This window comes from Plasmodium fragile (assembly GCF_000956335.1).
Source record: "Plasmodium fragile strain nilgiri unplaced genomic scaffold supercont1.33, whole genome shotgun sequence".
Classification (NCBI taxonomy): domain Eukaryota; phylum Apicomplexa; class Aconoidasida; order Haemosporida; family Plasmodiidae; genus Plasmodium; species Plasmodium fragile.
In genome coordinates, this window is record NW_012192613.1 from 136,353 (window position 1) to 152,303 (window position 15,951).

General features: G+C 38.9%; 3 protein-coding genes across 3 annotated transcripts; 2 read left to right on the top strand and 1 right to left on the bottom strand.

Moving 5' to 3' along the window:
- Positions 1 to 319: 319 nt before the first annotated feature.
- On the top strand, positions 320 to 3,283 carry AK88_03077 (uncharacterized protein; the record flags this gene model as incomplete). Its single annotated transcript, XM_012480700.1, has 1 exon — positions 320 to 3,283. One exon carries the CDS (start codon positions 320 to 322, stop codon positions 3,281 to 3,283), a length of 2,964 nt encoding a protein of 987 aa, XP_012336123.1.
- A 2,642-nt stretch (positions 3,284 to 5,925) lies between these two features.
- On the bottom strand, positions 5,926 to 7,632 carry AK88_03078 (uncharacterized protein; the record flags this gene model as incomplete). The annotated part of the gene is made up of 2 exons (XM_012480701.1): positions 5,926 to 6,365; positions 6,534 to 7,632. 2 exons carry the CDS (start codon positions 7,630 to 7,632, stop codon positions 5,926 to 5,928), a joined length of 1,539 nt encoding a protein of 512 aa, XP_012336124.1.
- Positions 7,633 to 10,987: 3,355 nt separating this feature from the next.
- On the top strand, positions 10,988 to 11,554 carry AK88_03079 (uncharacterized protein; the record flags this gene model as incomplete). The annotated part of the gene is made up of 1 exon (XM_012480702.1): positions 10,988 to 11,554. One exon carries the CDS (start codon positions 10,988 to 10,990, stop codon positions 11,552 to 11,554), a length of 567 nt encoding a protein of 188 aa, XP_012336125.1.
- Positions 11,555 to 15,951: the final 4,397 nt, after the last annotated feature.

The following is a 15,951-nucleotide window of genomic DNA, read 5'->3' on the forward strand; positions in this document are numbered from 1 at the left end:
TTTGTTTTTGTTTCTCTTTTTCTTGCCCTCTGAAGCTTCTGCACTTTTGCTACTTCTTCATGACGACGTTTTTTTCGACAGAGCTCTCCAGAAGCAGGTTGTGCGCATGTGTGGCAGATCCTCGTTGAGGTTCCATTCCAATTGTGCATTTCGAGTTGGTACGCGGTGAACTGCGGTAGTACGCGGCACCTTTGTCAATTCAGCGGGCCCTTCACCACGTGACCGCGTTCGTCATTGGCCCATCCGTGAGTGGAAAATTAGCAGTTTGCCCGGTTAGGAGAATTATCGCTTGGCCTGGTCACCGCGCCTGTGCCACATCATGCAACGCTTCAAGTTCTTAAACCGCAAAAATGACCAGCGCGTCCAAAAATGCTTTTACAAGTGCAGCGCGAACCACCGAATTACGAAAATCGTGAGGGAGGTGTATCTTCGAAACGACATAAGTTGTGGAGTAGAGAGATGTAACGTATGCGAAAATAAAAACAAAAAAAAGTACCTAGATGGAGAGAGAAGTATTCTTATCCTAGACATAAACACCATAGTAAAATATATAGACTTCTTATACGAGTGCAATGTGGATAATATATTAATCCCTCTGACGATGTATGAACATGTGAGGACCTTTAATAAAATTTTGCATAAGAAGCTACACGAGTTGTGTTACGAGACAGAAGATAGTAATGCCTGTAGTAGGAAGCGATACAGCGTCTTTGCGAACAAATTTTGTAAATTTACCTACGTGGATGATAATGCAGATCTGTCCACGAAGCAAGTTCAAGAAATTATAAAAATGGTTATATGGGTTAAGCAACATAATGCTAACCTGAAATTAATCGTCCTAAGTAATAATAAATTTTTAAAAGATGATTGCTTGAAAAATGACATTTCTTGTTTTAGTATGTATGAATATGTAAAGGGGTTAAGAAGGGAGAGGACAAAACAAGATGATGCACATGGTGCCATCAACTTGGACACATTAAAAATGTATTTCGAAGAAGACATACTAATGGATGAGCAGCATAGCAAGGGGGAAGGTGTGGACAATGGCCAAGAAGATTCTAATGAGGATACATACCCCATGGCAGAAAGCAAACGAATATTCGAACCCCACTTGGATAAAAAGGAAATGATTCAAAGGCTTAGGGATCAGCTCATTGTGAAAGGCATTTTCCAAGTCATTTGCGTTAATAAAATGGCTCTAGTAAAAATTACAGAAACGGATGAAGTTCTTATAAGGGGGTCTAAACACATGAACAGAGCACTACACAATGATGTGGTGGCGGTGCAGATTTTGGAGTATGGTGAGGCGGGGGAACTGTCCGGGCAGGAGGAGGAAGACTACTTCGAGGAGGTCATCAGTCCGGAGGAAGAGCAAGAGGAGGAGAAGCAGCAGGAGGAACATTTTGACGCGGGGCCAAATAGAAGAAACGAAGAGGAGAACCCCCCAATAAACAACGCCAGGAAGGGCAAAGTGTACGGAAAGGTAGTCGGAATTATTAGCAGAGGAAGAAAAGAATATGGAGGAGTGATAAAGGCATATGAAAAGGAACAAAGTGCACACAGGAAGAAAATTTTATTCTTTAAAGCCTTTAATAACAAGGTACCTTATGTTATAATAAAGAGCAGCATAGGGGAAGAGCTAAAGAATAAAAGAGTAATTGCGGTCATTGACAAATGGGATTATAATTCCAAGTACCCATTGGGGAGGTGCCTATCTGTGTTAGGAATATGCGATGATGTTGAGACGGAAACGAAACTGATTTATAATGAATATAACATATCGACCAAAGAGTTTAGCGAAAGTGCTTACAAGTGCCTACCTCCAAATGATTGGGTAATCCCAGAGGAGGAATATGTTAACAGGACAGATTTTAGGGATGTGCTAACGTTTAGTATTGACCCCCCAGGTTGTGAAGATATTGATGATGCGTTATCCGTGCAAGTGTTGGAGGAGCAGAAGATTATTGAAGTAGGAGTACACATAGCAGATGTGTCTTACTTTGTAAAGCAGAATAGTGCACTAGATTTAGAAGCCTCCAAAAGATGCACAACTGTTTATTTAATAAATCAGCGTGTTGAAATGCTTCCAAAATTACTGACCACAGATTTATGTTCCTTAGTAGAAGGTCAAGACAGACTGACCTATAGCTGTATCTTCTCATTTGATATGAATTACGAAATTAGGGATATAAAAGTGAGTAAGTGTATAATCAGAAGTAACAAATCTTTTTCATATGAGCAAGCACAGAACGTGATTGATGACAAGGAAGATTCTTCCCCCACGGCGGAGGCGCTAAGATTACTTAACAACATCGCGAAGCATTTGAAGAAAAAGTGGCTAAACGAAGGCGCACTGGAGTTGAGAGGAAATTCAGAAGTACTATTCGAATTTGAATCTAACGATTTTTCAAAGACAAAAAATTTAAAGCCATATGTGTCTTACGACACGAACAAGCTGATTGAAGCATTTATGCTTTTAGCTAACCGATCTGTGGCAAGAATAATCTACCAAGGTTTCAAGGCAGCCAGTGTATTGAGAAGACATCCTCCACCAAAAAATGAAAATCTGAAAGAATTAAATGATTATCTAGAATCCATAAATATTCACGATTTTAAATATGGCACATCTAAGGAGCTTTCCTATTCAATTAATAATATAAACTTGAAGGATGACAAAGTGTTATCCAATATATTAAAAATATTAATCACCAAGTGTATGAATGAAGCTGTGTTTATTTCAGGCTATAATGTACACAATAATGAAATGCTGAGGCACTACGGATTGGCTGCAGATATTTATACCTTCTTCACATCACCCATTAGGAGGTATGCAGATATAATGGTTCATCGAGTTCTTAATCACATTTATGGGATTGAAATTTTGGACAGCAAATACATGGACGTTATTTACCTGAACAAGCAAGTAACCCTACTAAATGAAAAGTACAGAAATGCTAGATTTGCGGCAAGAGCATCGGTTGAATTTTTTTCTTACCTTTATATTAAAAAAGTGGGTAACCAAATTACCAATGCTGTGATTACAAATTTGAAGAAAAACGGAGTACAGATATTTCTGCCGTGCTACTCCGTGGAGGGCATTTGCTATTTGAAGAGGAAGGATGGGTTCGTTTTCGATGAGAAGCGCAAGCGCTTTCAAAAGCTCGGCGAAAATAATGAGGTGCTTTTCTCCCTCAGCTTCTACGACAATATCCAGGTCCACGTGCAGGTGGACAGCGGCGATATCAAGTGTCAGAATAACTTTGTTTTTATAAAGAAGCTGTGAGGTGTGTATATTATATGTGTCGGGGGGAGGCGCATTCCACGGTGCGCATACACGGGTGGAAGCTTACACGAGGGTGTACCTGTCCATTTTTCATACGGTGTACATGTGTGTGTATGTCGCTTTTCTCCCTGCACCCACCACTTCCCAACGTAACATTTCGTTTTACCCATTTGTACTAACTTTTTGAAAGTTCAACCCAGGTATACCTTTTCAACAAAGCGATTTCGCAAAAGGATGGGAGCACCGTTCTTCAGCAGCGTGCAGATTAGGGTTAAAATAACAAAATAAATAAAAAATAATTCCTAACATACTGAAAAGTTGAAGGAATATAAATAAAAATAAAACCGATAACAAGTTGCGGGTCAATTTTTCCCTCACTCGCCATGGAAAGGTCAACAATTTAGTTCAATTGCTACGGCGTGGTTTTTCTATAAAAGGGAGATGCGCGGAGGCGACCCCCCTCCTAGCCCTTTGTGAAGACACCTCTGAGGGATGGAATAACCGTAGTTAAAGAAAGTGTTCACAAACAATATGCTCTTTCGTTAAAAAAAATGCTGCTTGTTAAAAAACAACGCTGAACAAAATTGTGAACGTGGTAAGGGCAGAAATAAATAAAACAACAGGACAATTTGGCAAAAGCGAAATTGTTGTCGTTTTTTTTTTTTTTTTTTTTTTTTTTTTTTTGTTTGAATAGTCTTTTTCAAAATGCCAAATCGGAAAAGTTGTCCAAGTGGGCAATCATCCACATGCAGACACACAATTGTGCACATATATAACTCCTACATGTGTATATATCTGTGGATGTACATATGCATGAATAACCTTCCCCGGAAGGCACACACACACGCACACATGCAAAATAGTACATTGCACGGGCAGGACTTGCATAAGGATGGGCGCAAAAAGTGGGGATAAAAAAAAAAAAAAAAAAAACCATCAACAAGGGGATGAGACGGAACATGTGTGTCAAATTGTAGAAAAATCGAAAACAATATTTTCAAAAAATTAAAAATAAATGCATTTTCATATGGCACTTTTGTGAAGTAAAAATGCCACGAATGATTTGCAAACAGCGGAAATATTTTTTTTTCCTAAGTATGGCAAAATAAATCAGAAAAAATTGTGTGGACAAATGAATGTGTATGCACATTATCCATCTGGCGCGTAAAACAAAATTTGAGGAAAAATCAGCTTATCAAGTGGGAAGCAGTAACACATAGGGTTGAAGTAGCATACGCAATTGTACATTATTCGTATTGGGCGATAGGAAAGGGGGGGGGAAAGATAGAGAGAAGATATTATATACACGTGAGCGTGTAAGTGTAATGAGTGCATGAAACAACGTGGGTGGGTAGGGTGGAGATGCGATTATGTATTCGTACAATAAATGCATTTTGTTTAAAATAATACTAAAGACTCAAATTTGAAAGTATATACCAACCCATGTGAACAGCAACGGTAACAGCAGTGCAATAGCAACGGCTGCAGCAAAGGTAGCATCACTCATTCTACTCTTTACATGAAAGAATGAACAAACAAAATAAAAAACAGATTGTAAGCTTTAGGAAGCGGCGCGGTATATATATAATGATATATATGACGAAATAAATCCATTGAGCAAATGTGTAATTCATTTGAACATGTTCTAAATATAAAATTGTAGAGCGGGAGGGGGAGGAAAAAAAAAAAAAAAAAAAAAAAAAAGGGGGAAAGGGAAATTATAAATTAAAATAATTCTATATTACATATGTATATTTATTTAAAAAAGGTGAAGGGAAAAACCATGGCGAACGGGATCACGAAGGGGAGCCCAACGAGGAAACGAAAAATAACGGGGGAAAGGCGTTTCCCGTTCGGTCAAAATATAAGCGTACAACACCGGAAGGGTTCTACGCATATATTTTGCCACTTTTCTTTGTGAAATATAATTCTTAAAACGTTTTACACGTTCGTGGTATTCCTGACCACCGCATCACAATTTACACAATTTGTGCAATCTGAATCTGTGTCTTAGCATTTAATGTGTAACAAAATGGTCCTTTTTGGAAAGACCAAATATTATATCTTTTTCTGTGCTCCTGTATTTCGACTCAACCGGGAATTCTTCTTTGAGTTATTGCTGTCCATTTTTCGCTTACGCTTGCGTTTGCTCCCACCTGTGTTGCGCAGGCACGGACATACATAAGTACTCACATTAGTAAGTATGTATTTATTCGCAGGGGAGGGCAGTTCATCTCGCAATGCAGGAGCAGCACGCGGGGCTTCTTTCTGTCTCCACATTGTGCGTCCCTCTTCGTGATAAATATATATATATTTTTTCCTTTTACGTCCCTTCCTCTGTCTTCCCTTCGTAGTCTTCATATAGTCTTCTTTTTATATTTTCTCCAACCCTTTCCTCTGTCTTGTGTAAGTTAATTTTATTATACATTGGGTTAATTTCGCCGCTTTTATAATTTGCGAATTGGGAAATTTTTTCCTTTTTTTTTTTTTTTTTTTTTTGTCATTACGCAATTTTTTTGTGTTTTTTGTATGATATATATTAAAAATGACTCTTAAAGTAAAACTCTAAGAGAGAGAGAAAAAAAAAAAAAAAAAAAAAAAAAGGGGGGGGACAGGCGCGATTGCCTGTTCACATATTTACCTCAATAAGGCCCACACCTATAACTGTTGCTATTGGAGTAGAAAAAATTCTGTGGCTGTGCATTTTGGTGTGGTGGAAAATTTGGCTGTGCTACTGCATTGGGTTGTGCTGGAATATTTTTTTGTGGTCTGGACATTTGCTGGAACGAGTTTATGCCATTTTGGCTCACGAATTTTTTCATTTCCTCTTCTTCTCCTTTTTTCACGGTTACTTTTAACTTTTTATTTAATGCCATAAATCCGTTCATTTGCGAAATTGCCGCAGCGGCACTTTCAATATTTTCGTACGAGACGAATGCGAATCCTCTATTTCGGCCGGTACTTTTTTCAGTTGCAATTCGGGCAGAGAGGAGTTCGCCAAACGGGGAGAAGGCTTGGATGAGGTCTGTTTGGTGCCATTCGTTAGGGACGTGGAAGATGAACAAGTTCGCTCCTGGGGGGCCTGCACAGGATGGAAGTGAAAGGTGGGGAAAACAAAAAATATATAACAAATTCAAAGTAGGCATGGACAGACAAATATAAATAGTATCACTGGGGAAAATATGCCTAAAGAAGACCATTCACCAAGCCAGCAGTTGAATGCAAAAATGTGCTTCTTTCTCCAAATTACCTGATGAGTCCGACAAATTATGAACATTGTGTGTAGCACCCATAAAGAGGGTTTCAAACTCCTTTGGCATTTCCCACTGTGTGGTGTTGGTCTGTTCATTGTAGTAATAAGGTCTTCCCTCTCCAGAGTAGTATTCCTTCCAGGCACCAACTTGTCGAGGGTAATTATTATTAACACCAAAATTGTTGGCGAAATTTATATTGTTCGGGCTGGTCATATGTGGTTGTGAGGACATACCATGAGCTGCATTCGGCATGGATTGCAGAGTCAATGGAATTTGTGCCTGCTTAGCCGACTTGGGTTCTGCAAATCGGACTTCCACAGGACGTGCACATCCTTCTAATGTTGTTTTCCCATTTAGAGAATTTATAGCATAAAGTGCTTGTTCTTTGTATGCAAATTTTACAAAAGAACATCCCTTTCCTAAGCCAGTTGAATTATCTTTCATTATAAATACCTCTTCTACAGAACCATAAGGAGAAAACATTTCCTTCACACTTTCCTCTGTTATACTTTTAGGAAGCGATCCAATAAACAATTTTGCCTGATCAACACCTGATTCGATATTTTGTGGAAACCCTAATTTCATAATTTCTCCAGATGCATATTTTACTTGGAGTGAACCCAGTTGAGGATCTAATGTTCTCTGGTTGTTCAGTGAGCGTATGGCATTATCTGCTTCTGAGATGGATGCCATTTTAACAAAAGCACTTGATTTATGTATATTTGTAATTTTATCCCTTATTATAACCACTTCTTTTACGATACCAAATTCTTCAAAGATGGGTCGTACCTGTTCCTCTTCCATAGTTTTGGGGACTCTTCCTATGAAGAGTTTTATTGACACAGGTGGCGCTGGGTGGCATGGGAAATGATGATCACTGTAGTCCATGTTTATGTCATCCTTATCTGAAGAATTTTTTGTCTTGCCTAAATTATCCTGCTTCGATTTGGAACCTTTGCCGCTTCCATCCATTTCATTGTCTTCTTTGCTAAAATCCATTTCCTCTGATATGTTTTCGTTTTTCCCCTGGTTGTAGTTGGCTGTGTTGGTGTCGGACGAGTTGTCGTTCGAGTCTATGTTCTCATTGTTATCCATATTTTTATGCGCCTCGCGTGGTGAAACGGTTGAGCTGTTTAGCGCTTTGACTGCTTATCCCCGTTTAGGCGTTTTGCGGTTTTGCGGTTAGGAATGTTATTATTACCCTTATGCCGTTTGAAGCGATGCGCGCCGCGGTGTACGGAATGTACGCACTTCCGTTTGCAGCCTGTGACTTGCCAACTTGCGTATTATAACAATGGGCAAACTTCTTTCTCCCCCTGGACTTTTGAAAAGTGAAGCAAATAGCAGTTTGCGCGAAACTTGGGACTGGGAGGACTCTTTATTTTTTTTTCTCAAAGGGCGAAAACGGTATTATTCTTCCTTTTGGATGTGAATATTATTTTTTTTTGTTTTCCTCTGGCGATTAGCTCTTTTCGAGTGTTTTCCCTTTTCTTTTGCTCTGTTCCTTTTTTACTCTAGTTTCTTATATATTTTTTTCTTTTAACAATGTGGCCTCCTTTTTAATACGTTCTCAATCGATTGCGCAATTCTTTTGCTTAACTGCGTACATTCAATTATATACCCTATCCGTTTCGCATTTGCATGGATTATAAATGTGGGTGGGGGGGAAAAAACAGTAACAAAAAAAAAAAAACAGGGGTATAAATATTATCTCAAAATGAGGCAAAAACACAAAATGTGAAAAAGCGCACAAAAAAAATATGCATAAAATATTGGCGCATATAATATTGGCACAAAAAATGGTGATGAAACTTTTGAAACAAAAATGAATAGAAAAAATAGAAAAGGTGGTGGAAAAAAATGAGAAGAAAAAACATGAGGCGGAAACAAAATGGAAACGAAGTAAAAAATTTTGCAGTTGTTAAAGTGACACTTTGCAGAAAGGGTAAAAGTTTCTCTTCGTTTTTATTTCCTCATTTTTCTTTTTTAAAGTTATTTTTTGGGCATTTTTATATAGCGCGCACAAATTGCAGTCCATGTAAGGGTACAAAAAACAAAAATTCGGGGAATATATTTGCGCACCAATAATTGTACCCAGGCAAATTACGCTGCAGTCCCGCTCAATTTTCACGCTGCGCCCAAACCGCACTTATGCTGAAAAGGCCTATTTTACATATATATATATATGTACAAATACGGATTGTGTAGAATGTTAAGTGTATCACGGGGGTGCTCCGGTAAGAATTAAAAAGATGAGGAAAAAGTTGCCCATTTCTTTAAGTGAACGCAGCTTTTTTCCTTTGCGTCCACGTGCGGTTTATTTTACTTTATAAAAATGTTTACATGTACGTTTCATTTTACGTATGCAAGTTGTGTAGTTTTTCTCATGTCCGGTTTGTTTTTTAAAACCCATTGTCCTCTGCCTTTTGTGCCTCTCCCGTACTCCTTTCAGCTATTTAGCTTTTCTGCCTGTCGCTTCTACGACTTTGGCGCGGTCACAAGTTCTGTTCGCACTTCTTTTTTTTTTTGTTTGTTCCGCCTTATCGCAAACGATGCAGGCTCATTGAGAAGGTGCACGTGCAAGTAATGGTAGTATTCTTTCAAAGTATTCCCCCATAGAGCGGTCACATAATGTAAGCAAGCGTGCACCTTTGTTCGTGTCAACTGCTCATATGCGGAGCCCTGACAAATTGCACCAGGCTGTTGACGCCCACGCTATGTAGGCATACACATATATACGTCACCCACAGAACGATACGCATACATAAATTTGTGGACATGGTCGCGCCTACATATAAGCACCAGGCGCGTTTTTGTAAAAAGGGTGAAGGCTTAGCTCATAATAATTGAGAAAGGACGTGTTTAACCAAGCAGTCGCTTCCACTCAGTTGAACCATTTTTGCAAATCCTGCGCATCTCCTGCTTGAGTTACAAGAATGAACATGCAAGGTGGAACGCACAGGAGGACCGTACACCAACATTATGGCCAAAAAGAAAAAAAACACAAATGTAGCTATGTACATTTGTCATGTATATTTTTGCACATGAATCCGCGCATTAACCGTTCATGTGTTGCCACTATAGCAATGTTGGTTAAGTGGTAATGCGCAAGCGTAATAATGTTATGCAGGACCTGAAACCCCCTGTTTAAGGAGTAGCATGAATATATTCCCGTCGCTGCGGCAAATGAACGATCAGCTTTTTGTGGGGGGGGGCGGGTGTTTTTTTTTCACTTTTCCTGGTTGTGCTTTATTCAAATTGGTCCATAAAATAAAGTGCAAGGCGTCAATATGAATCTGGTGCTTTCGTGTGAGATGTGCATAAGGGTCCTGTACGCAGCTAAATGGACTACCCATTGGAAGTCGTACCTGTTAACGATTTGGCTTCTGTGTTATAGGTGCACACTGCAGAGGGAATACTGAAACATCGCGCAATTAATCCGGAGCACACTACCATGTATTGCACACAGGGTATCACATATAAATCTATATGCATACATGGACAGACGGGACCAGGAAGAGTTTTAAACAATTCTGTTTTATTTTTTCATTTATGTTAATTGTGAAAAGGTCCTAACGTGTTGTGCCGTCCACAGGAGGAGGAATTAAGCTCACATATGTTTACAATACCGTGGATAATGATTCCTACACACTGTGAAAACAAGCAAAGGGGGTAATGTGCTCCTTTATAGTAGTATGCTCCTTTATAGTAGTATGCTCCTTTGAGCCGAAGTGCCCATTTGAAAAATTGGTTTGGCCAAGTTTGACTTGTTCCCCCAGTGGATAAAATTTTTCAAAAATGAAAAGGATACGTATGGCCTGGTTACAGGGAGTGGAGGATATACTAACCTGTAGACGGAGGCACATGGTCATACGTTCGCACACAATAAAGAATTTTGTCAGGTGCTATGAGGACAGGGCATATTAAGTAGTAACTGTGTATGTTAATGAGGTTACTGTGTATTGCGGCCCATCCGTCTCCACGTGACGTGTCCCATGACGACACAATAAATGTCCCATATACGAATGATAGAAAAGGACATAATGCCTAAATTGGTGAAATAAAATGTTTCCAGTTCTATGAGTGAAATGTAAGCGGGTCATAAAAAGAATTACGTGCACTAGGCACGGCCGAACGAAAATGCCGTTTTGGAAATTCTCTGATCAGGTGCACACATTTGATCGCAACGTTGATGTGTCCTTTTTTTTTTTTTTTTTTTGCTAAAGTGGTTTTTCCTGTAATTGTATGGAATGGCAAAACGGAATACATTTTTTTTCTTAAAAGGTGGGGATCAAATTGGTCAATTGTGAAGAATATGGGAAAAAAAAAAAAGGGTCCATTGCAACAACACACGTGATCACAATTTGGTGAAAATTTTTTTTAACACAAGTGACGCATAACCCATGAAACCTGATGCACAGGGTTAAATCACACACACCTGCGTTCTGCAATGGACATGATAAGGGAATATTATTCGAATTGCTTGAGCGCCTGTACTCCTGAGAAGTACGTAATAGATCAGAGTGAAATAGAATTTTCCACCACAGGAAAAAGTAGCTTAAGACTTAAAGTCATTGACTGGTACTACACCACTGCAGGAAGCTTTAGTTTTAAGAAGGGTAAAGGTCACAACGTTGGAGCTAGCCAAAATGACAAACAAGCACATTTACGAAAGTTGAGTCGAATGAGAACACGTTATGAACATTTTGATCGCATCAGAGTTATGGAAAGTTTCCTCGTAGCGAGCGATAGGGAAACTGACCAAGAAGGGAAATGGGAAGAGTTCCATAAGAAGGGACAGCTAAATACGTGCGAACATACTAACACTAATGGCAGCACTGTGAAATTTATAAATGGAACAAATGCACGCAACCAAACGGAACGCATACATGTAGAAAATACCTTCGACTTTGCTTTATTGCCAGAAATGTGTGCACCCCTAAACGAAACGCACTTATTTGTAAAGACCCGCAAAAAGGGTAGACGTAAAAAACGGAGTAAAAAAAAGGTAGGCTAGTGAGGTAATACATGAATGAGAAGATGAGGCAAGGAGCAGTTAAACAGTGGGACGTCCTGGTGGGGAAACCTCCTACATGATGGTGCGCACGAATTGAGCCTTTCACCAGGATGTATTGACAAGAAGCTTGCAAAAGAATAATGGCCTGATCAGATTCATCGAGCCAATTATCGCCTAACCAATCTGTTTACACACAAGGAGAGGATATAGAAAACGGTCACTTGGATGTGGTATAAGCAAATTGTAAGAACAAAACAACGTGGCCCGCTTTACATGACATGGGTTGGGTGTAGATGTTATGTAGAAATTGGTGTGGCATAAAGATGCTCTAACCCATAAGTATCATTGCTCCTCAGAGATACACACTTATGCACGTTTACGCATATTTGGCGAAGGGCATAATCACACGAATGCAGCCAAGCCAAAGTAAAAAAAAAAAAAAAAAATGAACTCACGTTGCACATTTTTCTCTTTGTAGTATGGGTACGTGTTACTAAAAATGGGCAAATGTTTACGCAATTTTGAAGAACCCCTTGTTTCACCTTTTTTCTTCTTTGGGGTCACATCCTAAACTCACGTCACAGTGCAGAAGGTACTTCAAAAGGAACCCGATAATGCAACCAAAAAAGGGGTCATAAAAAATGTATGCACAGCGGAATAACGGCAAATTGGGGGATCCCCCATTGCACTACCATATGTACGTTAATACGTTTGGCGGCATCTCCACGATTTATATGCTCACTCGAGAGGGGTTCACTGAGTTAAATGTGCAGCAGCTCGGATGGAATAATTTTTTCCTTCGTTGAAATGTAAAAAAAAGAAACAAACCAAAAAAAATGGTTCGTACCGTTTAAGCTCAATATATGTATCCTTAGAAAATCCTTTACTTGCATGTGCATAACCTTGTTTTACATGCACATTATTTTTATACTGATGGGCAAACCGGCATTACTAGCACTACATGCGTAGGTAGTTTAAGTTAGCTCAGTTTTTTTCTTCACCTAACATTGTTCATCCTGCGTAAGTATGTGCATGTAATTGTGCGTACCATATTATGCGTGCACCCCTTGGAGCATAAAAGGGTTAGGAATAATCAAACAGGGTGGAAAGAATACAAAGAGAAAAAATAAAACTGGGGCCTTACTTACCCATCACTGCCGCATTATTATGGAGGATATATACATGCAATGGCACTTCAGCAAAAAATATGTATGTTCATAATATCGCGTCAATTACTAAGCACTTTTATTACGAACGAAGGTCATAAATGTTCAGCCAAGGGGATGGCACACGTAACTGGCAGTAAAATAATTGCTAGCACTGCACAGGATTTACTTCCCTTCATCGTAACTGCATTGTGTTTGCCGTTAATGTGACACATCCTACGTGAAGGGCCAACCTTTTTATGGCTTGACATTATCTGTTTGAATAAATTTATCCCTCCAAACGTTTCATAGGAGATGGGGAGTGCATACCGTTATGTGTTCAATTATGCGTGTATAAATGTACCACCCTTACACATAACATATATACACCCATGGCGGCATTAATCATGTGGGATTATCCAATGTAATGTTCACAGGATTAGCCATTTGCGAGCAGAAAAAATGAAAAAATTCCAACTTTGACCCATTTTACTTGCTTTTTTTTTGTTTGTCACACTTTTATTTTGCTTTCTTGAAGCTAGCACAAAAATGTAAAGGGAAAAATGGCACTGCGTTTGTTTTTTTTTTTTTTCATGTTTGCCTCAGTAATAAATGTGGCATACCATAATGACAGAATAATTTTCGATCAAGTGCCAGAGTTGACAATTATCACAGTGTGCATGTGTATACGTATGCACAAGCATCATGGTGTGAGCTCACGTGTGTCTGTCTTGCAAGGAGGCCTCAATATATCCTTTCCCAAGTGCAAAGTGACACTTAAGTGCAATTAAAGTGCATACTTAGGATTTTCCACATAAGCGTGCAATTAAAAATAAGGTGTAATCCATTTTTTGAGTTACTTAAAGAATGGTGGGGAAAATGGGCTCAAACGGGTATCTTCCACTTTTAAAGAAGAATGCACAAATGTTGAAAAAAAAAAAAAAAAAATGCATACCGTTCTCCATTTTCGCACGCGCCAAATTAAAGATCGAATCTGGCGTGTGCATTTGATCACTTGTGCTTATGTATGGAGGGTTTAAAAAGAGTTTCCAAAATAAATATTGAACTGTGGAAACTTGTGTCAAGACAAAACGCTTTGGAGGTGGGAAAATGGAAGGTGCACAACTTGATAAAAAAACAAAGAAAAAAAAAAAAAAAAAAAAAAAAGCAAGTAGCAAAATGGATTATAATTTAAATAAACAAATTGAATCTGCAATTGTCCTTTACGTGTTTGCATCATATATTGGTGTCTCCCCCAACTGGAGCAAAATTCGATTTGGATGCTCGCACGTATCGCGCGCGCCATGGGCCTGCGGCAGAGCAACCACAAAGTTGAAAAGTTGAAACACGGTGTTATGTGCTTTATTGCCGACCTCGCCTCTCTTTACAACTTTGAACATTTGTTTTTTTCCTTTCACCGTAACAGATTTTTTCAAAATGTGCGTGTCTTTAGTTCCCGTGCGCGCTTGTATTCGTAGCATTTTGGGGGGGCGATTATTTCAAGTGGTGCAATAAAATAGTGTTTTAGTGCACCGCCGATATTAGGGAAGGGTGGAAAAAAAAACGTGGCATGAAAAATCCGAACAAATTGAAAGTGCATGCAATTGTTCACTCATTCGTACGCATGTGTAAACGAGTGTGTGCGTATTTAACATGTTATAAATTTTGTTACACCATTTTTTTTTTAATCCTTTGGGCTTATTTTTCATGTTTTGTTGACAAAAAAGAAGCAATGCGATGACAAGTTGTTGGCTCTGTTTACATCAAACGGGCCAGCATTTGAGTCTTGTCGATTAAAAAAAAAACATGTCGCACAAAGAACACCACAAACATTGAGGCCACTACGCGTGTCGTAAGAGGACGATAAACAAATATGTGCCACCGATGAGGGCGAAAAAATGCACAAATTGACACCTCTATAGGGGTGCGACAATTTCATGCATACATATTTGAGCTCATATTTTTTTACTATTTGTTTCGTGCCCTTCTTTGTCTTTCCATTGCATGAACAAAATAAAATTCTGACACTCGTCGAAAAGTGCGAATTTTCGATAAAATTTACAATTACAATTATAATTCACATTTGCTATATGCGCAATTGTGCGAACAACCAAGTGGCATTTATTACCTGTACCTGCGGGGCATGCTTAACACTCATTGTAATTCCTCTTTTTTTTATTTGTGTACTTGGCGACGCGTGATGCACATTAGATCAAACGACTCTGCATTTTTGTGAGGTAGTAAAGTAGAGCAGTCAACAGAGGGACGTATTTCATTTCGACTTTGATTTGTTGTCCTTTGGCTCAAGGTCCTCTACACAATTTCCCCGTTTAAAGCAAAATGGAGGTACACACAAAATGAGGATGTGTATATGGTAGTATAAACACTCTTTGAATGTATTTTTTTAGGGGTGATATTTCCTCACCACTGATCCAGCGCATTAGTAATTTTGTCGACGCGGAATATTGACAATAATTAGGGCATACGCTACGTACATCATGTAGGACGCAATTTTTGAGTTCGCGAAATGCGGAATGCTTCCAAACAGGGGGGCGGATATAGCCATGTATCGGCCCCAAAAAACAATTTAAACATAAAGAGGTAAACTGTTTTTTTTAGCTTTTATTTTTTCTCCTTTTCTGTTCCCACAAAAGTGTAAAAATAGGGGCAGCAATATAAAGTGCACTTAACGGGTGCTGTGTTTTGTTTAGCCACACTAAATATGTATTACCATGTGGGAAGCGGCTTAGCTGTTCATTAGCGTAGCATACAATATGTATCAAGCGCGATGTGCCTTTATCCACATTTGGGTATGCCTCCCTTCCTACAATGTGCAGCCAAAAATACACGCTCGTCGCGAACTGATAAGGCTGGTGAGTGGAATAGTTGTGTCGGCATACCACGCGAAATCATCTCGCGCTTTAAAAAAAAAAAAAGAAGCTAAACCAGTGAAAAATGTATGTATTTTTCGGTGACATAGAACATGTACTAATGTTGAAATAAGCGAAGAAAAAGGTTATTCGTATAATTACATATATAGGTACATTAATTTATATTGTGTTATTTCCGGGGGGCGATGGCCTTACAGTGCAGCAGCTGGCCGACTAATACGCACAGAAGAACACCCCTTTTGTGTATATTTCGCCTTAGTCTATTAGCAAAAGATTAAGTGTGAGGCATGTATGCATAAATAGCATTTTTTCTTTTTTTCTTTTTTTTTTTTTTTTGTTAATTTATTTTTATTTATTTATT